This window comes from Penicillium cosmopolitanum (genome assembly GCF_028827165.1).
Source record: "Penicillium cosmopolitanum strain IBT 29677 chromosome Unknown utg000006l:49.0-5199605.0:1.0-5204138.0, whole genome shotgun sequence".
Classification (NCBI taxonomy): Eukaryota; Fungi; Ascomycota; class Eurotiomycetes; order Eurotiales; family Aspergillaceae; genus Penicillium; species Penicillium cosmopolitanum.
Genome location: NW_026622676.1, coordinates 3,534,743 through 3,557,855, shown reverse-complemented (window position 1 = coordinate 3,557,855; position 23,113 = coordinate 3,534,743). Strand labels below are relative to the sequence as shown.

Genomic DNA, 23,113 nt, shown 5'->3' with positions numbered 1-23,113 from the left:
CCCTTGCTTCCCGACTTCTCTACTTCCCCATTCGGAGTCTACCCTCGTGCCTTGTGCCTCCTGCCTCCCCTCTTTCTCCTCACTCTTTCCCCCTCTTTCTTTTTCTCTTTCAACCTCATATCCAAACTACTCTCACAATTCACAATGGTTTGGGGCCGCAAACCGGAAGCCTCGGCGCCCGCAGAAACAGAAACAGACAACTCCCCGCTTCCTCCGCGGCAAAACCTGCCCCGGAAACTGCAACACATTGTCGACCGTGAAGATGACTTCTACGATGACCTCTACTCCCCCTAGTACGTGCGATACGAGTATACCCCAATCCATCTCAATCACATCACAACCTCTGCACAATCCTCGCCGAGAAATGCATAAAAACAACAACAATGCAAGCTCCGCAAAGACCGCATCCCACCCAGCCCAGCCTGGCCTTCTCCACACATTCATCCATACTCCACCATATGATATCAGCTTACCAGCACAATCAACAAACCCCTCTACCTCTTTCTATGATTCCCATCCCAACCTCTATCCCAATTATAGCTATACCATCCACCTCAACCAAAGCAAACTAACATGCCAACCTCAACCCCCAGCTCCGTCGACTCAACAGACACCCCATACCGATACGCCGCCTACGCAAACCGAATCCGAACAATCCTCCTCTCAGCCCACCGCTACGTAGCCTACACCTCAGACATAGGCGAATCCTTCCGACCAGTCGCCCACCCAATCCTCGTCCGCTCCGCATACGCCGTTTCCTGGGCCTACCTCCTCGGCGATGTCAGCCATGAAGGATACAAAGCATACCTGCGTAACCGGCGCGCATTAACCGCTCCGGGACAAGAATACCGCGATGCAAGCGTTAGCGTTGGCCAGGAAATTCGCGGTATGGCCATGGGCAATTTGGCAAAGCCTCTTGATGAAAGCCTCACCGCGGCTGGAGGACAGCAGGAATCTGAACTCACGCCCTGGCCGACGAATACGATTTCCCTTGCTGAGGATTATCGGATGGTTATGGTGAAGCGTGCTGTTTTTCAGAGTCTGGCTAGTATGGGTCTGCCGGCTTTTACTATTCATTCTGTTGTGAAGTATTCTGGGAAAATGGTGCGCGGGTCTAAGGTTGCGTTTGTGAGAACTTGGGTTCCTATTGGTGTATGTTTTCTTTCCTTCCTCCTTCCTTCCTATTCCTCGATTTGTTTCTTTTTCAAGTTCCTCGTTTTCTTGGGGACTGCTTTGGCTAATGCATTCGATCTTGTTTACAGCTCGGTCTCACCGTTGTCCCGTTCCTCCCGTACATATTCGATCACCCTGTTGAAGAAGCAGTGGACTGGGCATTCGGTACCGCGTTGCGCGTTTACGGCGGTGAGGATGCAGTTCGTCCTTTGCCTGCGCATGCGTTGAAGGGTCGTGAGAGTGGTCACTCTGCTGCTTCTTCTGGTGAGGGTCAAGGTGTGGCTGGTGCGGCGGCGCAGCTTTCTTGGGAGGAGTACAAGAGTGAGAGGCACGCGGCTAGGGAAGAGAGGAAGGAGAGTGGTGGTGGTTGGACGAGCTTGAGTTCTTATTTTGGTGGTGGCGGCAAGGAGAAGAAGGAGTGAGTACTACCTAGCATGTGGTGATGTGCTAAAGTATGAGGTGAAAGTATATTTTCTTTTTTTTTCTATCCATGGATATCCTTCTCACAGGACTCTTCTCTTTTGTATATATGGTTTTTTCCCCACTTTGCATCCATTGATATCCCATTTCCATTTCTTGGAACTCGACTTTTATCTGCTTTTTTATACGTAGTTTGGAAATGACTATTCGGGTGAGATGCTGCTCTACTAATTGGGACCCGAAGTATCACCGGCAGCTAGGGTTGTGATTGTTGACATTGACCAGGCCCATTTACCTCTGACAACTACCTATGGCCAGGTTTACTGTAGTTTTCATCCCATTTTAGTTGAGGGGAAAGCCGCAGCTCAGTCCCTCGTTCTGTTGTCCAGACAATAGTTACTACTAGTTACCAGGCTGTAGTACAGCTACACGATTACAAAGTACTAAACAAGGAGCACAAGGGAAAGAATCTACTTCATTCTTCACAACTCTACTGTCCATGGGACAAACAACTGTACAAAAAAGCAAACAAAAACAAGGAACAATCAGACAGTATAAAAAAGGGGCAGGGATACTAGCGTCAGCTCATAAGAATCCTGGCCACCCAAACCATTAGATGGGATGTGCATAGCATAAGAGAGGGAGGGAAGGAGTGGGGGATGAAAAGGAAAAAAAGGAAAGAGACATAGATATGACCAGTTAAAAAAAGTAAATTTTCCAGATGGCACACACAGAGCTGAAGCAGGAATCAACGTTTTCGTTCTCATTCAGTTTATCACAATTCTTCACAGGAGGCCAGGGGTGGAAAATGTAAAATGGAGAATGGTAGGGTAAGGTAGAGGTGGTAGTGGTGTTGTGGAGGATAGTTGAACACAAGGGGGAATATTCCAGAAAGAAAAAAGGGAAAAAAAATAGACACAACGCAGCTTCCCAGAGGAGCTCGGAGTATCATAAAAATGAAAGGTGAAAAAAAGAATAAAAGGGTGGGAAAAATGGCCGGTCAAAGATTTCACAGGTGAAAAGATACGTGATATATGACATATATCCTGGGAGGGGATGATGAACAATGAAATGAAGTTTTGTGCAGTCTGGCTTGTTTCTGTCAGCTCCAGCCAGATATCCCTGTGAGTATCCCAAGAGTCTCACAGGTACACTGGCACGGGAGACGCCTGGGGGCGCCAACCTGTCAAGGAATTGGCAAAGGAAGCATGACGAGGCCAATCAGCCAGTCTATCCGTCTTGATAACTTGAATCGAACGTCTAGTTCCAGCCCAGCGAGTTCTCAGCCATGACGGGAGCACTGATCATCTGGGAGCGGCCGGTGCGCTGGCTACCAGACATACGGGCACCAGCAGCAAACAGAGAGCCAGCGCCGGAGCCCTGGCTCATCTGCTCGGCAGTGGAGCTGGAACGCTGGTGCAGCTGCTTTCTCTTGCGGTAACGGCGGGCAACCCAGAACATACCGGCACCGTAGGCGGCGGCACCAGCGCAGACACCGACACCGATGCCGACGGAGCTGGCCTTGGCCTTGGAGCTGCTGGAGGAGCCAGCGTCACCGTTGTTGTTGCCGTTGCCGCCATTGTTGTTGCCGTTGCCGTTGTCGTTGCCGTTGAAGCCGGAGGTCGAATCCGAGTCGCCAGTGGGGAAGTTACCGTTGAACTCGATGGGGATGGACGGGTCAATCATGCTCATGATGGTCTTGGCGGCCTCGTTCTGCTGTTGGTACAGAGCAGAGTTGGGGTTGAGCTTCAGGCTCTTCAGGGCATCAACCTTGTCACGGGGGAAGTAGAAGATGGCGAGGGTGGCGTTGTAGCCAGTGGTCTTCCAGGAGTAGTAAGGCTCCAGGGCGAACATGGACATCTCATCGGCACCGGAAACAGCACCCTTCACAGCCTGGGGAATGTACTCGAAGATCTGAGACGAAGAGAGCGGGGTGGTGGCAACGAAAGACCAGGGCAGGTGGCTGTCGAATCCAAGCTGGAGCAGAATTCCATCGGCAGGAGCCTCAGAGCCAGCGTTGGATGGAGTGATTGAGCCAGGGAGCGAGGTCGGGCCGCTGGTTTGCTGAGTGTTGGTACCAGTGTGGGTGTTGGTCTCAGAGGGAACAACGGTAGGCTGAACAAGAATGGTCGACGGCATCCAGTTGCTAGTCTCAGACTCAGTCGGGGTCTCGGTAGGCTTGGGCTTGGGCTGGACAGTCTCGGTAGGGGTGGTCTCAGTAACAGGGGTGGGAGTAGCAGTGGAAGTAGGCACGGCAGAGTTGGTCTCGTGAGCACCGCCAGTAGGAGTAGGGACGCCCGAGGCAGAGCCAGTAGGCTTTCCAGACTCGGAGCCAGAGCCGGTGCCAGGCTGGTGAGGAGTGGGAACAGGGCCCATCGAGTTGGACACACCAGGAGTGTTGCTACCGCTGCCAGTGCTACCGGTGCCAGTGGGGACCACACTACCGCTGGGACCAGCGGATGGAGGGTGAGGGATGAGACCACCGGAGGGGGTGGGAATGGCGGGAAGGCCACTGGTAAGGCTGTCGGTAGAATTGGTTCCATTGCCACCACCATTGAGGAGGCCGGTGATGCCAGAAGCGACAGGGCTCACAATGGATCCGAGGAGATCACCACCTGAAGTAGTGGCAGAGTCCGTAGGGGAAGCACTTGGGGAGGCAGTGGCGGAGGCAGGGACGCTGGCGGGGAGAGTCGTGGGGGAGGAAGTAGTACCGCCAAGGCCATCAATCCAACTCTGAATCCAGTTCTCGGAGCCAGTGGTGGTGGTAGCAGAGTCGGTGCCCTTCGTACCGCTCGATTTTCCATCAGCACTCTTGAGGGATGAAGCAGTGCCATTAGTAGCAGCACCAGTACCAGCAGCTGCGGAAGAAGAGGTCTTGGTGGAACCAGTAGCACCATCAACAAGGGAGTCGACTCCGCTAACAACAGTGTTCACTCCAGAGCCGACCCCGCTAACAACAGAGTTCACACCGCCAAGGGCGCCAGAAACGATGTCTCCGAGACCGCCGGAGCTGGAAGTGGTAGCACTCGCCGAGGCGGACTTGATAGCAGTGGCAGAGTCGGTGTTGGCGCTGGCGGCTGTGGCCGAGTCCTTGCTAGCGGCGGAGTCAGTGTTGGTATCGGAAGCCTTGTTGCTGTGATTGGTGTTAGCAACAGGAGTCTCGCTCTTGGTGGTCACGGTGGACGCAGTGGTGGTTGTCGGAGCGGCGACATCACGGGTGATGGTGCTGGTGACACGGGTTCCATCGGGGTTCTCAGTGATCACGACAACGATCTCCTTGCCAGACTGGGTGGCAGACTGGGTGGGGGTCGCAGTTTCGGAAGTGGTGGTGTCGGAAGCGCCGTTAGCCACCTTGGAGATGAGCTGGTCGACACCGGCCAAGATTCCTCCATCGTTCGAGTCCTGGGTATCGGCGGCCTTGCGGGTACCATTCTTGATGTTACGCTTCACCTCGCGAGGGAAGTAGAAGCGCGGGCGTTCGACATTGGTGATCTCTGGTTGTTCCACAGCACTGTTGTCGGATTCCTGGGAAGCGACCACTCCAAGGGCGCAGGCCGCGAGGAGAGAAAGAGTTCCGGGGCGCATATTAATCGTCGGATCTGTGTTGGCAGTTCAGATGATAGAGCGTCCGGTCCGGAGAGGGTACAGTACGAGATCGGATGGTCTCGTCTGTCAACACCTCAGGTGTGCGCGTAAAGTAACGATTCGAATGGATCGATGGTTCCTGATGGAGTTGATAGGGAGTTGAGAGGATGTTGGGACACAGTCTCGACACCTTCAACTTTCAAGCTTGTTCCTTTGGAAACTGGACGTCTCGAGGGCAACGGGATGCGAGTGAAACACAACCGAGTCAATGGCAATCGATCTAGACGGACAAACGAATGGAAGGGGGATCGTAACTGAGACGAGCCGGGAAAAAAACGACGAAGAAGCGAGTGTGGGCTTGAACAGCAGTAAGGAGCGAGTGGACGGCCCTGAGGCGGAGCGAGTTGAAAGAGAATCGAAAACGAAAACAAGCGAAGAGCGCGACCGTGGGATAAGCAAGGGGAGATCTCAAATTGGCTGAGTCCCAGGTCAAAGGCGCCAAAAGTCGTTGACGCAGCAAAGAGAGCGAAAGGAATGAATTAAGGTGAATAATGAAGAGGGAGTGAGGCTTGTTAGGGGGCGAAGGGGAAAATGGGGGAGTTTGCCAAGGTGGAGTGGGACTGGATGTGTGTATTGGTAAGTGACGGTAAATTAGGGGGTGAATATTACCGCCACGCACTAGACAGCAGAGCAACTACGAGTATTATGTGCCTTGCAGTTACTCTAGGTGAGAGTATAGTATAGCATATATTCTACAGAGTACTCTAAATTATTCTATCTTAACTGCATCACTACATACATGTAGCATACTACCTAGTATACCATATAGTGTGTGGTATAGACAGTACTGTATCGGAATATTCCACATGGCAGGTGCTCCCAGGTGCTCCCAGGTGTACTGCACCTCCCTCCCGCTCCTGCAGCACTGGCAGCCAGGGGAGAAAAACAAAGCATGCAGCATACAGAGGAACTACCGAGTATAACAAAGATCCTTCGCTACTGAATTTTCAGTCCGATGGAGCAGATAAGAATGGAGCACTCCGTGCTCCATCCTCCGTCCTCCCCTCCTTACAGTGTAAACACAATCACGATCAGATCAGATCGAGTCCAGTTCAGTCCACCTGGCAGTCCAACCCACTACTTTGCGCGGTAGGTCAACTGCACATCGTAATCAGCCCGCGTCAGGTACTCCCGCACATCCAACACTATGCGTGTCGCCGTGGCAATAGTGGCACTAACCCACCCTCCACGAGCAATACGCAACTATACACGGGCATTTCGTCAAGCCCACTTGGCCCGTTGTGGCGTGGCCTCGTTTTAGTCGCGCTCGCCTGGCCTTTTCGGGTAAGCGATCAACAAAGAGGTCGAATCAGCGTAGCGCCGGTCAATGGCCAAGCTGGTTAGACTTTGAATCGTTCGGGGACAGCCCCTAGGGAGTCTTGGAGTGTGGACACCATCATGGTGGTGGCACTGGCGGGCACTGGCACTGGTAGTGGTACATAGTGGCACTGGCACACTCCGGCACTATCTTGCCCACGAGTCAATAGTCTCGAAATCCTCCGAGACGTCATTTCCGTTCTTGTCCATTGGTCCGCGGCGCCAGGTCAATACATAGTTGGTTGTTGGTTTGTAGGGCTAAAGTACAGTATGTATTATTGATCCTGTGAATAAACTATCTACTCCAAGACTCCACGATTAATTTGCAATTCTCTACCCTGAGCACGTCGAGTCTGTTCTCTGTACGGAGTACATACTCCATAGTTACCATTGATTGCCCGTGGTGTCACAACTTATGCTATAGTACCAGCTACTTCATTTCTAAAAGTCCAATTATATTCGTGCTTTGCGCGAGGTCCTTGTCGATCGAACCCGGTCGGACCTTGAACCTTTATCTGGCTCTCTTTGACTCCCTTTAGTGTAGTATTTGAGTATACCCGTACTCCGTACGAAGGAAAATATACTACTACTAGTACTAGTATCCCACGTGCACGACAGGTCGGAATGAAGGGTCATCACGCTCCCCTCATCGACATAATAGCACCCAACCCCCGTCATCCCGACATTCCTGACGCGTTTCGGAGTGTTGTGGAGAGCCAGCCCTGTGAGGGGTCGGCTATGTAACAGTCTCGCAGATGTTCGCTTCTCTGTTTCAGACTGCCACTCTCCCCACTGGGCGGTGGCTGAGGCATGTTTCTGGTATGAGTGATATTTTCACCGTCAAGGTAGAGATTGCCGCGGCAATAGTATCCACGCGTGGACAACGGTGGTAGATTCTGGAAGCAGTGCCGAATAACCAGTGCTGGACAAAGACGGACAAAGGACAAAGAAGTCGCTGGTGGCCGGGAGTGTTGTTAATTATAGAAACGCGAGTCTGTGCTAAGAATATTCTGCCTTTGTTCAATCTTCATTTATAGAATTTGTACTAGATAGTAGTATATCTTTTCAGTTCCAGATGATCTCAATGGTGTCTAAATATCTACATGCTTGTATACTCATCCCCAGGATTGCTAATGGATGCCCAGGCGTAATGAAATACGTGTATGTAAACATGTTCCGTACCACCGTCTGCCGTAAATAGGATCATCGGGCGTACCAAGGACCGCGCCCGCACTAGGCGTGCGCTAGGCCTGTTCCTGGACCAGCTTCGGCCCCACTGACAGGTCCATGCGCGACAGGTACTTTCAGGTACCTAGTCAGGTGACCCAGAATACCGCCCAACATGATTAGCTCAGCCGGGTTACATCTCAGTGTCATGTGACTCTATGTGACTACACGTGACTGGGTCTGGCCACCATCGAAGAGTCCAGACTTCATCGACTGGGGCAGCTTGCTTTCATCTGCTGGAAAGGTGGGTTTCGGCTTCGCAATGGTCTCCACGGGGTAGGTCTGGCCAGTGTGGATTGTTGGGCAGAAACGTCATTTCTGATGAACTCTGTCAATTTGAAGATTGGTCGAGTTGCAGTGTGCGGCATATATATTTTCGGGCGGTAACCAACTTAAACCCATGAGTCTGCAGTCTGCGTCATCAACCTTGGAATCGGGCGTCAGCGAGCTGATGTTGAGATTTCCGGAGCCAAGAAGAGGAAAGAAAGGCGTATTGGCTGCCCAGGTGTCGAATTCCCGTTTTCGTGAACTGTTAATCTTGCCCAGGTGGACTCGGTTTTCTTTTTTCACTGCGCGGACGGGAGCCAATTAACCGCAACTCTATTCGTAGTAGGGTTGCGGCTGTGGCTGTCGGCGATACTTTCCCACCGGAAAAACTCGAAGTGCAAAAAATCAACTACCACGACTACTGGGAAATAGCAGCATCATGACCGCTGCCGGGTCCCAGTGCTCCAAGTTGGACAACTTGAAATCCTCCAGGGTTACTCGGTGGACACATGATTCCATTTTCAGTTTTGGAGGGCTCCTCAAAATCGACCTCGGGATACGACTCCTGCGCTATTGAGTTGCCGAGCCCCGGGGCTTTTCCTAACGATACTGTTAGACTTACATGCCACAGTTGGTCGATACCTAGTTAACTCCGAGTCTTATAAGGTTTCGAATCTCGTTGGACTTCCAAAGGTTCCGAGGTCCCTCTAAATTCCTCTCCGAGGAGAAAGCATCACGTTGAAACTTTCTCTTTTTCAGGCTCAGCTGCAAGTCTTGCTGGAGATGATTGAACTAGTTGAACACATGGCTGGCGAGTATTTTGTTCGTAGAGGAGCCTGAGGTACCAAAGCACTTGCTTCAGCCTCAGCACAATGACCAATCGTCTCACAGTTCTCCAAACCTTCATGTAAAATGGCTAGCAGACGTGGAAAATAGGCTAGTATATATAGCAAGAAGATCGTCAAGCGCGGACTACTATTTTCAATATAATATAGATCTCTCCAAGGCTGGCAACTGAAAATATGGTATCTCTCCAGTATTTGGTTGAGCTCACCGCCTTGCGGGTGTCAGCTGTCAAGTATAAACCCTAACTGGCAGTATCATATTTTCACGCAAATGTAGATGATCAAGATGAATTATTTGACTAGAGTGTATAATACCTTGCTACAATTATTTTTGCACCCCATTTCAACCATAAATGAGTTCTGTTATGGTTGGTGCAGCGGCTTCACGGATCACCACCCTTGGACCGCGGAGATTTTCGGCCATTTGCTTTAATTTTTCCAATGAACGAAACTGACGGAGATGCTATATTGATTCAAGTTGTCCTTTATTAAACAGAACACATATGGTTCCAAAGAGGATGTCATTCCTGACTCCTGATTGGCCGGAGGCAAAGAGGCATTTCCGATATAGAGGTACTTAATGAATGTGAGTTCACAAAGAAGAGTATATAAAATTGTGATTTTTCACATTATATTAACCGGTTTTTGCCATGTATGATAAATATTACACTATGGAATTCTTCTATGGGGATAAGAGTATCTAGTTGGGGAATCTCCACTTCATCTCGCCGTCGCGCTGAACAAAACTTGCACAACTGAATAAACGAAGAATACGTAAACGCCCAGCAACATCTAAATCCGGATGAATAAATGAACCAGATTATTGTTGTGATCGTGTATTTCACGTTAGTTACCTCTAATAGCCATAGAGCCCAGGCTGCGATGCCCCTCGCACCTGATGCGACAGTACTGACCGTATCGTCGCGTCGCATCGTATCATCGTATCATCAGAGAGGCCTTCCCCCTTCTCTCTCTCAGCATCTTCACACTCTTTTCACTCTTCTCACTCTTACCTTCATCGTTCTTCTTCCCCAAGCCACCCACTCTACTACTCTTAATTTGATCGTGCCTTTTGATTGAATGAACCATGGATTCAAGCAAAGCTGTGCGTCCGCCCCCGGTGCAGGCAACTTCATCGGAGAAGGACACAGCAAGTTCAGATCACAAGCCCCCATCTACCATCGAGTTAAAGCACCACAGTTCTGTCGTGCCTGTCAATGTTAACAATATCCCTGTGGTCTTTTACTAGAACCGCCCGGCCGAAGAATTCATGCCGAGTCGATTCTTCCGCATGGCGCGAGACTGCCGTAAGTCAATCCCGACCGGAAGCCCTCGTACTTCCATCCCATTACGTCTTATCCAATCCTCTTCAGAATCGACGATACATAAGACGAGAATTGGATTTGCCGACCAGATTCCAGCGATTTGGCGCAACCCGCCATTCGTTTTCAGATATTCCAAACGCGCCCGTAGAGGTCGCTGGCCGCGATATGACAGAGCCTTCGATTCTGTGTTCGCATGTCTTAGACAGACTCCTCCCTTCGATAAGGGGATTTGGGAAGGTGGAATCCAGTCTATCGCTGATAAATTGGTGACTGAGTGGCCATATGCACAGGAGTGGGCTATCCATCCATGGATTGCTGGTGCAGATACAGTTGAAACTGGATCTGAACATACGGGATTCAAGAGGCCAGGTAGTATTTTACCCTATGTGAGTGATTTTTTTTGACATGTGAAATACCAGCGAGAGCAGATGTCGGGCTGCGTTTTATCTCAAGATGCTGGCTGTTTCGATCCCATCTCGAAAGGGCAGCCAACCCAGCTAACAACGAGGCATCCAAACAGTTCGCGACTAAATCTATATCTAACGCACAAATCCTTGACCGGAAGCCATCAACAGTACCGTGGCGCTCCTCCCTTCAGCGGGGTTTTTGAGGTCGGGCATAAAGGAATGAACGGCTACGAAACTCTTTCAATCTTCAACTTCTCGTCGGTACGTTAAAATAAATGGCACTCTCAATCCCTTCCACCGAGCCTTGTAACCAGAAGCACTATTTGGATTGAAGAAAAAAAGCTAATTGAGGCATAGATAGTCGAAGAGAACACCCTCGAAGGAACGCTCAAGGGCAAATCCATACAAATCCTCCGTCAACTCCGCCGTCACCTGCATAGTACCAACCCCGGAGAGAAGGTTCCCGACCAAGAGGTCTTCCAGATCGGCATCCATGGGACTAAAATTCATATCATTCGTGCGTTCTTCCCGGGGAAAAGACTCTCCACTGGGAACAGGGAAGTGATGGACAGCCAAATAACAGGCGTGGAGACATCACCCCGCAGAACACAGAGGTTGGTCCCGAGGAGCTTGCGATGCTGGATGAGGAGCTGTATGAAATCGAGGCTGAGACTCATTTTGCAATGAACGAGATCGGATCCCCGGCCCTACCAAACGAAGAAGTTGGGGGTCGGGAGATTGAATGGGGGCTGTTCATCGAGCACGAAGACCTGGATACGGAGCCAGGGAACGAAGTGGAGGTCGATTTAGATGATGATTTATGAGGATGATGAGAACGATGAGGACTATGAGCACAATGATGACAGTGGGAATGATCAGGACGATGAGGAATATGAGGACTGTGAGGACGATGAAGACGATGAGGAATTTGATGAATATGAGGACAGTGAGGATAATGAGGAAATCACTGCGCCAAGCCCAGGAGATGGGTTTTATGATCCTCTATCCTGGAGTTGATTTCGGATTTCGGGTTTCTTTGAGGCTTGACGGAAAGATTGTGTGATTGAAGGGTCCTGTGCTTGAGGAGTTATGTGAATGAAGTAATGTGTGAATGAAGTAATGTGTGGATGAGGTAATGTGTGGATGAGGTAATGTGTCATTGTTGCAGCGAGATGATCTTCATGGAGACAGTCTAATATCTAGCCTTTTGCCCTTTTCGCTCGAAGATACATCGGACATTAAGCCATGGAGGATTTATGCAGATAAAGGAACATACAGAAAAGAAAGCTACGTCAGCTAATCCTAATTAATGATAGCCAGTGTCAGTCCCTTTATCTCAGAAAGGATCGGCAAACTGTAAAAATGAGTCTTCCGGATACACGCCCCCTTGCATAATTTTGGAACTCGGTGATCGAGTAGATGGAGAAGGGTTACGGCGATCATGGTCCAAAATCCATTGATCGAGGGTCATAGGCTACAAGTACGATGAAAGCCTTCGATGGTCGTTGAAATATTGAAGGTAAGTAGAACCTGATCTCTTAACAAGGGCTCATCTTCATATTCAGCGTTCCATCGTCAACCCGGCTTAATCTTGTCCTGTGAATGTCAATCTAAAACTATTTTATTGAAACATATGAGGACCACAGCCTCGAATTGCCGCCTGGGCATGTTTCAGCGTAGGAAAAAAAAAATTCATAACCACAGTCCTTTGGACTCTTCAGATGTCAATTTTAAGTATTAAACCTGACGAGACTATTTGCACAACCTTTTCCCTGTTTCCCATCAAATACAATTCACATTAATTTATCTATTTCATATCCACAACGCAACGAATACAGCCTCCCTCCTTCATCAGAGCAAAAGCCTCGTTGAGGCGTTCGATCGGCAGACGGTGAGTGATGAATTCATCCACCTTTAGCTGACCATTAAGATAGTCATCAACAAGGCTTGGTAGCTGTGTACGGCCCTTCACGCCACCAAAGGCGCAGCCTCGCCAAGTTCGGCCAGTAACGAGTTGGAAAGCTGTAAAATCCTTAGAAAGGGTCTACAAAAGTTCGAAAGGGAGACTTACGTCGTGTGGTGATTTCTTGGCCAGCAGCCGCAACACCAATAACGATGCTCTCACCCCATCCCTTATGACAGGCTTCGAGGGCAGTTCGCATCACAGTGACATTACCAGTACAATCAAAAGTATAGTCACACCCTCCATCCGTAATATCCACCAAATGCTCTTGGAGAAGCTTGTTTCGCGGCACCTTTGTGGGATTGATGAACTCCGTAGCTCCGAATTTTCGCGCCCAAGACTCCTTTCCATCGTTCAGATCGATCGCAATGATTCTGCTTGCCTTTTGCCTAACGGCACCTTGAATGATTGATAATCCAACACAGCCTACGCCAAAGACAGCTATCGTAGAGCCTTCCTCGACCTTGGCGGAGAAAACTGCTGCACCGTATCCGGTAGTGATTCCGCAGCCGAGAAGGCAAGACCGGTCGGTTCCAATTCGATCGGTGACAGCAACGACGGAAATATCTGCCAGAACGGTGTATTGGGAGAATGTTGAGCAGCCCATGAAGTGTAGGATATCCTTGCCGCGTGCTCGGAAACGCGATGTTCCATCGGGCATCACACCTTTGCCTTGGGTATCACGGATCTTTCCGCACAGATTTGTCTTTCCAGATCGGCAAAATTTGCATTCGCCGCATTCGGGGGTGCTATTATGATCAGCATATAAGGCGACAAATATTGTCGAACGTCTGTGTTGACTCACTATAGTGCGATGACAAAATCTCCAGGCTTCACGTTAGTCACTCCGGCTCCAACAGATTCCACAATACCAGCCCCCTCGTGGCCGAGAATGGAGGGAAATGCGCCTTCCGGGTCTGCGCCAGAGAGTGTATATTGGTCTAGTAGTACATTTAGTAAGCTTCATTCGGTTTCTGTGTGGGCGATAATACCTGTGTGACACACTCCAGTGTGCAGGACTTTCATGCGCACTTCGTGTGCTTTTGGTGGCGCCACTTCCACATCTTCCAAGGATAGAGGCTCCTTTGCATTCCAAGCAATTGCTGCCTTTTTTTGATGCGATCAGTATACCTCATGCTCGCTCATCTTTCTCCGTGAAATCGATGTCGATTGTGCCGCATCCTTTCGTACCTTGCAAGTAATTGTCTATTTCCTGCAAGTTAGCTACCAATGGACGGAATTAAGAGACGTAATGAAAAGTCGTGACATACCTTTCCGACTGTGCTCGCCATGATAATAATTTTGCGCTGTCTATGATCGGAATCGAGGGCTACTATTCACAAATTCAGGTTCGAATTGACAAAAAGCCACCAAAATATTGGACATATGAAAAAGACAAAATTCTCAATGTGCATGATTTTTTTCCGGGATCTGTTGACAGGTGTTTCTGAGTGGGGAGAATCCCCCGCATGTGAGGGGATATTTGGAGGGAGCGGGGAATGAGGAGTATCACGCAAGTTCGCCGCGGATACATGTCCGTTTTGTCCCGTCCCTCGATCTTTTCGGCATGCTTTCCCGTTATCAATCATTTCTGATAGTGATATCAACGGAAGATTGAACCGAAGTGGGTTAGGTAATCCTGGCTTCAGCTTCTTCGTCTCCCACATGTCGCAATTCTAAGGTCGTATTTCAGTTGTGATCAACAGCTCACACTGGCTTACTCCAAATGGGACGCGATCAGTCTTTCCACTTTGCATTCTTTCTTTTAACGGGCCATTACTTAATGCTCTCTTTCTCTGAAGGATAAGCGGGAGATCAGTTCGGATTAATCGATCCAGATTTTGTTGACTGCGTTGCCAGAGCGGCTTCGAAGCTTAGAACCAGGGGAGTAACTTCCTCTTAATTGTATTTGAGAAATAGCGAAAATGAGAATAAAATATGATCTCGTTCTTCGTCTAAATCTCTATGCACAGCACAGATATGATGGGGATATAGGTATATCACAAGAATGAAAAAGAACCAGGCGCCGACATCTGTATTCCCCCTCAACAAAATAAACCAAAGGTATACAAGGTATACCAGGGAAGAATCATAAAAAGTCTTAAGGCCAGCTCGTGATCAGGAAAATAGATGGGATGGAGTCAAGGCCAGACCATCAAGAATAACCGATCATGTCTAATGGCTCAGTTGATAGTCCGCTTGTCTCACCGATGACGCCTATCGGACTCAAATACGGTGAACCCGTCAATGCCATATCCGTCTTTTCCGCCTGTGCGGAAGTACTCAGTCACCACTCCAAAGGCATAGCACGATGCACCGACAATGGTACCGGTGATGAAAATTCGGCGAACTGCTTTGGAAAATGTGGACCGGGCTTTTGGTTTCGGGTTTGTAGAGGATCCAGAAGCCTGCGATTCCTCCGCACGAGTGTGCTTATTGGCGTTCGGCTTTGACTTTGACTTTGAAGAAGGCTATGTCGACCCGATGAGTTACTACGATCCGGGCGAGGAGTTTTACTGCCAACTCACCTTAGAGGTGGAAGGGCGAGAGGAGGACTCCGATGAATTGTAGGAGTCATGGTGGATGGACTTCGCAATGTCGGCATGGATATCTTCCTGTCGCGCAGCGACTTCAGGGGACATGATTGGGTTGACTGAGCCGTTGGAGGATTTCCTGAAGACGATGATGTCACCGCCACCTGTGGCTATCTCATATCCGTCTTGTTGCATTTGTTCGAAGTAGGGTACGAATTTCGCGGGGTTGTGAAGGCGGGAGAGAACCTCGTGCGGTGCTACGGGCTCATTGGCACCGAAGAATGAGTCTGCCTCGGAGCTGGCAACCTTTGAAGCGGCGGCATCGTAGGCTAGGATACGGAAGGGGGCGGATCCAGTGTTCGCAGCCTTGGGGTTCAATGCTAGGAAATCACCGACACGGTCTTCGACACCGTCGTATTGGACATCTGAGATGCGGCCAGCTCGAATGTCGCTGGCTTGCAGTGGGCTCACATTCTCGACTTTGCCATATGCTCCAGTAGCGGCGGCCTCGGAAGCGAACATCGCCTCTAACTCGTTTCCAGGGGCACAATCCATGGTGAGAGGAGCCTTCTGGGTGCTCCTCGAATCGGCGAGTTTAGCTGGGCGGGTTATTGTCTCAGCAGAGGCGGGATCCGCAGTGAACAGTGCTTCCAGCTCACTACCAGGTGCGTAGTCAATGCTTTCAGTGCGATCAACACTCGGGGTAGGTCGCTCCGGGGCTTGAGAGAGGTTGATGCCAGACTCGGCAACCATCTTTGCCTCAACCTCACTTCCAGGGGCACAATCAATGTTTGGTACATCGGTGGGGGCGGTGTAGTGCTCTCCCAGGCTGAGCTGGGTAGCAAATTTCGCTTCCAGCTCACCTCCAGGGGGGCAGTCAACAGACACAGTGGTGTGAGTTTCGCTTGACTCGGGGTTAAATGCATTCAAAGGGCGGCTTCGGTCCTCGCGAGCGGCGGGGTTGGAGGAAAACATGGCCTCGAGCTCGCTGCCGGGGGCACATTCGACATTTCCACTGGTGTTTAAGCCTGCATCGGGCCTATAATGTTTGGCACTTTTCTTGACGTTGAAAGTCTCGGCATGTGGTTGCTCTGTGTGTATCGACTCGGAGATAAAAAGCGCTTCTAACTCACTGCCTGGAGCACAGGAAATGTTAACATTGGGTTTTTGAGTGGACTCTTCGCCATGCTTCACACCGGTAACCTTGGCATCCTTAAGGGCGGCTGGATCGGTCTTGTAGAGGGCGTCTAGTTCAGAGCCAGGCGGACAGTCGATGGTCTGGGAATGGGCAATGGCCGAGGTCTTGCGGAACTTGCTATCCTCGGGAACAGCAGGGATTGAAGTGAATTTTGCCTCAACTTCGCTGCCGGGAGGACAGTCCACAGAGGCTTTAGTACCTTTGATTTTGGATTCGACGGGGGGTGCTGGCACCATGCGGCCACTAATCGGGTCATATTGAAGGGCATCTGGGTTTCCAAGAGAGCTGGACGAGGGGGAACGAGTGAAGTTGAAGTCTTGGAGGTGTGCTTTGGAGGGTTCAGCGTACGCAGGCTTCTCGTTGACGAAAGTCCAAAGAAAGCTCGGCCAGCGAGCATTGTTCTGTTCCATGTAGGAGGCGCCCAGTTTACGTCCAAAAAGTGCATCGTAGGGGTCATCCGAGGCGAGCTTTTTCATCGAGGATATTTGCCGAGCCATCTGCTCATTCTCAGCATCCCAAAAGGTCGTCTCTCGACCAGATGAGAGTTCAGAAAAGCTGGAACGCGAGCGACGCCAGCTTCCAAGCGTCCACCCGGCGATGCGGTGGCTCGTGGCAGGCCAGTCTTCACGAGCTTCTGCCTTACGGCAACAGTTGGCTTCGGGATGACGATGGTACTTGTCGATACGGCGGGAAATTCGCTCAAACTTGTCTTTGTTTCCGGTATGGTAGCTACGGGCACAGCCCAAGATGCTTCGACTGTGAGTGGTGCGTGAGGCCACTAGTTGAGAGAGGGCAGGGCGTGTAACGCCAACCCCGGCAGCGCGGGGTATCGTTATGGAGGAGCTCATGGCAGAGGTTGATTGGGATGGGGTAAGGGATAATCTGATTGTATTCTTGATATATCCGGCAATCGAAAATAGTGAGTAGTTCGAATCACAAGATAATTCGCGTGGGGATCGAGAGGACACTAAGGCAGTCGATCATATCCACCCGAAATCACGAAGAGGAAGCGAATTGCGGGGAAGTGGGCACCAGGTCCACTTGGGCGCAATCGCCGATATATACTCGTACTGTGTGAAGCGTTTGATTCTCTGAAAATGCAAATGCAAAACAGAATGAAACATAAAATTAATGGGAGACAGCAGTTCAAGTAACTCCCTGGCTGAATGCCTCAAGGAGGAGAGTCTTCCGGCTGTGGTGGAGACCCGACAAGGGCACACACGGGGTTGACCAATCACAGCGCAAACCCCGCAGCCCTGTGGTGCGTATGTAAGCAGAGCACAAGCCAATTTGGAGTGTGACGTCACAGTATCACCCCGGGTTGCGGACTGTGATTCGTCGCCTGCAGAGTTTCTGCTCCCTTTGGACCAGACTGGCACGCTAGCGTGGAATCCATCGTCATCGCCCAATGCCTTCACGCTGCACCCGGCGGATCCCCTCTCTTTTGGGGTTAGCTTCGTTGATCGATGATGTCGGATGCTGCCGGCACTAAGCAACTAAGCCTAGATCCTAGTTACTAGGAATGACGATGTAATTGCCCCAGAACCGGAGCCCTTCGATGCCTTCCTCCCGACAGAGTACGCCTCGGTCCTCTGCCATCTCTAATTCCTCCGTAGCCACGCCGACACTCCATTTAAAGCGCTGCGCCGTCTCCTGCGCCGTCACGGCCCGACCGAAGATCAGCCAGTCCCATGGTACCGGTTCTTCTGGTGGAATTTGACGCAATTCTTCCATCCATTCCTGCAATTGCCGTACCGTCTTATCATCGCTCCAGTCATATCTCTGAACCACCAGCAGTCCACTCTTGAACCGGCGCAGGCGAACCGGGAGCTTCAACTTCTCCCAAAGTTCCGCCGCTCGCTGGAAATCAGACGGACTGACAAGCTCAACACCATTTCTAGACCGGTTGAATACCGCCCAGAGATCGATCAAGCTCATAATTCCTCCTTCCCGCTGTAGAATGCCTTGGCGGTCATCCGTTAGATACTCTGCTAGGTTGCGTGATAACTCCGAGAGATAGAGTGTCTCGGAACCTGAACTCAGCATATCCTTCGTAGTTACCATCCCGAGGGCTGCCACGGACTCAGATAACACAGCATTAGTCTCCGCGGAGCCTTCATTCGTAGCCATTCCGGATTCTCGCGCCAAGGTCTCTGCGAGTGCAACAATTTGCTTAGCTGATGCCATCAATGCCTCCAAATCCTCAAACGCATTGCCAATCACCAACTGGTTGTTCATGCGAGCCTCTAGCCCTCGTTGCTCGAGGCCTGCGATGCCTACAGCTGAGACACGGGGGGCTGCGGGCTGCGGGCTCTCGAGGGCTGTGGCAGCGGGAGTACCTGGTGACGAGGTGACCTGCGCCGGGGGAGGTACCGGAGGGGCGTTCTGGAGCAGCCATTTCCTTTGCACCAGGGCATCCTTAAGTCTTTCGTGAAAAGTCTTTTCGCCGCCATCCCGAAACGATAATTTGATACTCTCGCTCACTTCTGTGTTGACTATCCGTGCTTGCTGGAAGAATGGAGCCGGCGAATCTGCACGGCTTCCCCCACTGTCCAGCTGTGAAGCAGCACCTTTTGGCATTAATGGTGCCCCACATATCTCACACTCGATCAGTGATGGGTGGTTGACAAAGGTGCATCGAGGGCAGGATACCGATCCAGCGGTAGTCGCGTCGCGTCTCCCTTTGCTGGTAAGCGTACTATCCTCTGGTGCCAATGAGCTAGCATCGGGTAAGGGGGGATCTCGATTAGCCGCAGCCGTGATCGCTGCTTTCAATATCGTTGTAAAGGGCGGTTTGATACCGCATGCGAGACACGGCGGTAGGTTGGTCGTAGCCGTCGCCGTCGCCGGGTCAAAGTTGGAGGGAACAGGATTGGAGAAGGTGCATATCGGGCAAATCCAAGTCGCATTGATTGGCTTTGGTGAGGGTGACTTTGATGGGCCCGTGTGGGGGAGTGGATGAAGAGTCGATTGCTGAGGGATAGCGGGGCTGGATGTTGTGCTTCTAGACTTGTCGTTCTTGGTATTCTGTGGCTTAGGGTAGATGGTAACTTTAGGCGACGAGGTTAAGAATCGAGCCTGGTAACAAAGTTGGGTTAGCTGCAGTGTCTTCCCCCTCCCCCTCCCCCGCATCCTGGGAACGAGAGCTTCCCACCTGGTATTCTGCCCGGTCAATTTCCTTTAAATCAATTCCAACACAATATTTGCGTGGATCCTCTGTCGCAACGTAGCATACTCGGTGGGAGGTTAAGTAGGCGTGGCCATTTTGATAGTTGGGGATCTTATATTTCCTATTCCTTTATATTAGTAGATGTCGGGGCATAACATTGGATCCGATGCCAAGCATGGTATTTCACTCACCCCTCGTATAACCCGACCGCATCCTGTACAAAGAGAAGAGTCTCGTCAGGTAATAGCAAAGGGCGTAGTGCCGTGGTCAGGTCCAGAGACTTGAAGAACATCTAGCAGGTTCGTGCATCACGCAGCTTCCCAAAGGGACCGGGGCCAGCATAAGGTGGCCCGGGACGGCCTGCATGCCACGATAAGGCGATAACAACGGAATGTCGGGGAAATAGAAAGTCCGGGGAGTAAGCGAAGGGAAGTTCCCAGACACACTCTGGAGGCAGGCGCGACGCAGGACAACGCAGACTCGCAGTTTCCCACACTTGCTCCTGCTCTTGCTGTCACTGTTGCTGCATTTACAACTCCTCCTCCTCTTCTGCTTCAACTTCTCCTCTACATCTCCCACCCATCGTAGCCCTCTTCTCTATCTTTCTTCTTTTCTCTCCATCTTTTTTTTTGCCACTTCCGCCCTGTCATCTTCACCCTTCCCTTTAGACATCATCCGCCATGAACTCGAGTGTCCCATGGCGGGAATCCCGCTGGCCAGCTCCAGCACCCTCTGCTGCGCCTGTCCCTTTTCCAACTGGTAAGCCCTCTCCCGCGGTTGAACCCCTTTCAGTTCCGGCTCCAGTTCGAGTTCCAGTCGATTCTTTGTTCTGCGCTAACGGTTTGACTCCAGCGACCCCTGCCTGTATCCCAGTACAAGCACGCCGTAGTCTGGCACATAACAAAGCAACCCAGCCTGCCACAAATGGATACCCTCCCCAACCCGCCATGCCATCTACCGAGTCGGATCCGCGACCTCGAATGGAGTTTCCACCGGCTGTCCGCAGCTACGTACAACGGTGTTTTGCCCCCGAGAACCAGGTCGCCAGCGTCGACACCAAGGAGATGCAAGAAAAACTCCGCTTTGTCATCACCGACGCCGCTGAAAACCACAAACTGGAGATGATAGACTGGGAGCGTCTCGCTCTGCCGCAAGTCATGATCCAGAATGAACGCAATAAGATCCTGGCCAACCCGAGTGTCTCCCACTGGGGCATGTCCAGTCAACCATCCTCCCCAGGGGATGCTTCGCGCAAGCGAAAGTCGACCGATATCCATCAAACCGAGAACTCCCCACCATGGAGAAAAGCTAACAATAATCGCAATCGTTTTGAAGACAGAGTCACTCACCCTTCCACAGAGAAGCGCCCCCGCATGACCACAGATGACTCGAGTAAGTCAAAAGCTAATTTGGAGATGAGGAGGAAGCGTTTTGAAGGTGCCGGCGCCACCTACGGAAATTCGGGCACCTCTTCCCTGTCGACTCTCCGGCGCGCAGTGAACCCGACCAAGGACCCGTGATTGGCCGATGCCAGAAATTGGAGAAGAACTACTTCCGCTTAACATCTGCCCCGAACCCGGATACTGTTCGCCCACTGCCCGTTCTCCGAAAGGCCTTGGATCTTCTAAAGAAGAAATGGAAGCAAGAGAGCAACTACACCTACATCTGTGATCAGTTCAAATCCCTTCGCCAGGATCTGACGGTCCAGCACATCCGGACCGACTTCACAGTGACCGTATATGAGATTCACGCACGTATCGCCTTGGAGAAAGGGGATCTTGGTGAGTATAATCAGTGCCAGACCCAACTCCGGGTACTTTACGCGCAATCGCTAGGCGGGAATCCGACGGAGTTCAAGGCGTATCGTATTCTCTATTTCATTTACACCCGCAACTGGACGGCCATGAACGATGCTCTAGCCGACGTGACTGCTGCAGACAAGAAGAACGAGGCTGTTAAGCACGCCCTCGATGTGCGCTCCGCGTTGGCACTCGGCAACTACCATCGCTTCTTCCAGTTGTACCTGGAGACGCCCAACATGGGTGCCTATCTCATGGACATGTTTGTCGACCGCGAGCGCTTGTCTGCCCTGGCCGCCATGTGCAAAGCGTAAGTCTTTCGTCTCAAACCTTTCAAAAGGCTATTTTCTAACAGAATCATAGGTACAAACCCGATGTGAACATCCGTTTCATTACGGAGGAACTCGGCTTCGAGTCGGATGAGCAGACAGCCCGTTTCGTCTTGGAACATGCCCCGGCAGAACTCCTCGAAGAGCGAAACGGGTCCGTCAGACTCTTGACCGGCAAGGCCGGGCTCGTCTTCGAACAAGCCAAATCCGAAGCGCACCGCGTCGTCGACATCAAAGGACAAATCTAACCTGGACCCCTCTCAGTCCGCTTATTCCTTCTGTCCCGGAAAACAGTTTTCAATTAATTACCCCTAGGCTGGTCCCTGGATCCCGTCTACTCTGCGCCACTACCCTGCTACTACCTCGCCTTGGTAGATTCGGCCCTTTTTCAACCCTATTTCCACCTCTAGCGACAGGCGTTTGGTCGACCAAAATTTCTTTTCCACGTCATATCACCCGGAGTTACGTTGCGTTAGCACTTGGTCTCCTTTTTCTTCTTTTATTCCCGTTCATCCCCCGGTCCTATTTGTGTTTTGAAGCACGGTACAACATACTAGTTGCAGCCAGCGCTACAAGAACCAGCACGACTGATCGTCGAGGTACTGTTGCGCTGTGCTGGTTGTATTGGTGCGACGGTGTCGCTGGCGCACCTCAGTAGATATTTACCCATCTTGAGTACATTTAAGCAATGCAATTCTTTGTCAGTGTTTTATTTCCACAGTACTAGTATTATGGGACGAGCAATTATGATCTTAATCTTCAAGTTGAGACTCCTTATTCGATCTACCTAGCAATTGGCGAGTCTAATAGTATTATATCTTTGCCTTCTCTCCTCATAAGACAAGCTGAGTTCACAGGTTGCAAGAAATACATCTCAAGCGCCTTGCTGAGAGTCTCATCATCCGGGGCTTGGTATAGGGGACTTCCATCAGTGATCCTGTTACTTCGATAACCCAGTTCGAAACCACTCCAGTCCCCTGCCCAGTCTTGGTTTGCCTGGTTTCTCGTTCAATACGCACATGGCACTCTATCCACTTATCCCTACCGAACTTAATATGGGGAGGTTCGAAGGTACAGTTATCTGGCACAAGGCACAATGTTGGCAAACTCGCGACACACTCGACAACTTGAATTATTGGTGTAAAGCTTGGTACTTTCGATCAGTTTTACCCTGTTTCTTATCTCGGTGGCTTGTATGTATTCTGGTCAGCCATGGAGGTCTCATGGTATAGGCGTAGGGATTATCTTTATCCCTCCGACCTTACTAACCTGATGCACCAAGCTGTCCGCTGCTGGGGTTGATGAGACCGTTTGCTTCCATGTTTGTCTTGTGAATTATATGCCTATAGAAGACTTGGAGTCTTTTTTGTAAAAGAATTTCTGTAGAAGTATCTCTGCAGACGTATCTCTGTAGAAGTGGAGGTATTACTGAGGAAATGGAAGGAAGGAAGTATTCCTTTATTCTCTGCCTTTCTAGCTTCAAGTTGAAAGGATT

At 50.8% G+C, this 23,113-nt stretch overlaps 7 protein-coding genes across 7 annotated transcripts; 3 read left to right on the top strand and 4 right to left on the bottom strand.

Moving 5' to 3' along the window:
* Window positions 1–144: 144 nt before the first annotated feature.
* N7509_005847 (uncharacterized protein) lies at window positions 145–1,595 on the top strand (the record flags this gene model as incomplete). Its single annotated transcript, XM_056630484.1, has 3 exons — window positions 145–293; window positions 594–1,152; window positions 1,263–1,595. The coding sequence occupies 3 exons, from the start codon at window positions 145–147 to the stop codon at window positions 1,593–1,595; spliced, it is 1,041 nt and encodes a 346-aa protein (XP_056489786.1).
* A 1,258-nt stretch (window positions 1,596–2,853) lies between these two features.
* On the bottom strand, window positions 2,854–5,178 carry N7509_005846 (putative mucin family signaling protein Msb2; the record flags this gene model as incomplete). Its single annotated transcript, XM_056630483.1, has 1 exon — window positions 2,854–5,178. The coding sequence occupies one exon, from the start codon at window positions 5,176–5,178 to the stop codon at window positions 2,854–2,856; it is 2,325 nt and encodes a 774-aa protein (XP_056489785.1).
* A 5,007-nt stretch (window positions 5,179–10,185) lies between these two features.
* N7509_005845 (uncharacterized protein) lies at window positions 10,186–11,643 on the top strand (the record flags this gene model as incomplete). The annotated part of the gene is given in 6 exon segments (XM_056630482.1): window positions 10,186–10,201; window positions 10,268–10,605; window positions 10,795–10,887; window positions 10,984–11,143; window positions 11,239–11,426; window positions 11,437–11,643. The coding sequence occupies 6 exon segments, from the start codon at window positions 10,186–10,188 to the stop codon at window positions 11,641–11,643; spliced, it is 1,002 nt and encodes a 333-aa protein (XP_056489784.1).
* Window positions 11,644–12,433: 790 nt separating this feature from the next.
* On the bottom strand, window positions 12,434–13,881 carry N7509_005844 (S-(hydroxymethyl)glutathione dehydrogenase/class III alcohol dehydrogenase; the record flags this gene model as incomplete). The annotated part of the gene is made up of 5 exons (XM_056630481.1): window positions 12,434–12,648; window positions 12,698–13,338; window positions 13,395–13,530; window positions 13,582–13,696; window positions 13,861–13,881. 5 exons carry the CDS (start codon window positions 13,879–13,881, stop codon window positions 12,434–12,436), a joined length of 1,128 nt encoding a protein of 375 aa, XP_056489783.1.
* A 912-nt stretch (window positions 13,882–14,793) lies between these two features.
* Window positions 14,794–17,169, bottom strand: N7509_005843 (uncharacterized protein; the record flags this gene model as incomplete). Its single annotated transcript, XM_056630480.1, has 2 exons — window positions 14,794–15,060; window positions 15,118–17,169. 2 exons carry the CDS (start codon window positions 17,167–17,169, stop codon window positions 14,794–14,796), a joined length of 2,319 nt encoding a protein of 772 aa, XP_056489782.1.
* Window positions 17,170–17,830: 661 nt separating this feature from the next.
* N7509_005842 (ESCRT-II subunit protein VPS36) lies at window positions 17,831–19,782 on the bottom strand (the record flags this gene model as incomplete). Its single annotated transcript, XM_056630479.1, has 3 exons — window positions 17,831–19,399; window positions 19,476–19,611; window positions 19,682–19,782. The coding sequence occupies 3 exons, from the start codon at window positions 19,780–19,782 to the stop codon at window positions 17,831–17,833; spliced, it is 1,806 nt and encodes a 601-aa protein (XP_056489781.1).
* A 388-nt stretch (window positions 19,783–20,170) lies between these two features.
* Window positions 20,171–21,866, top strand: N7509_005841 (uncharacterized protein; the record flags this gene model as incomplete). The annotated part of the gene is made up of 4 exons (XM_056630478.1): window positions 20,171–20,249; window positions 20,343–20,882; window positions 21,002–21,599; window positions 21,653–21,866. The coding sequence occupies 4 exons, from the start codon at window positions 20,171–20,173 to the stop codon at window positions 21,864–21,866; spliced, it is 1,431 nt and encodes a 476-aa protein (XP_056489780.1).
* Between the last annotated feature and the right edge of the window lie 1,247 nt (window positions 21,867–23,113).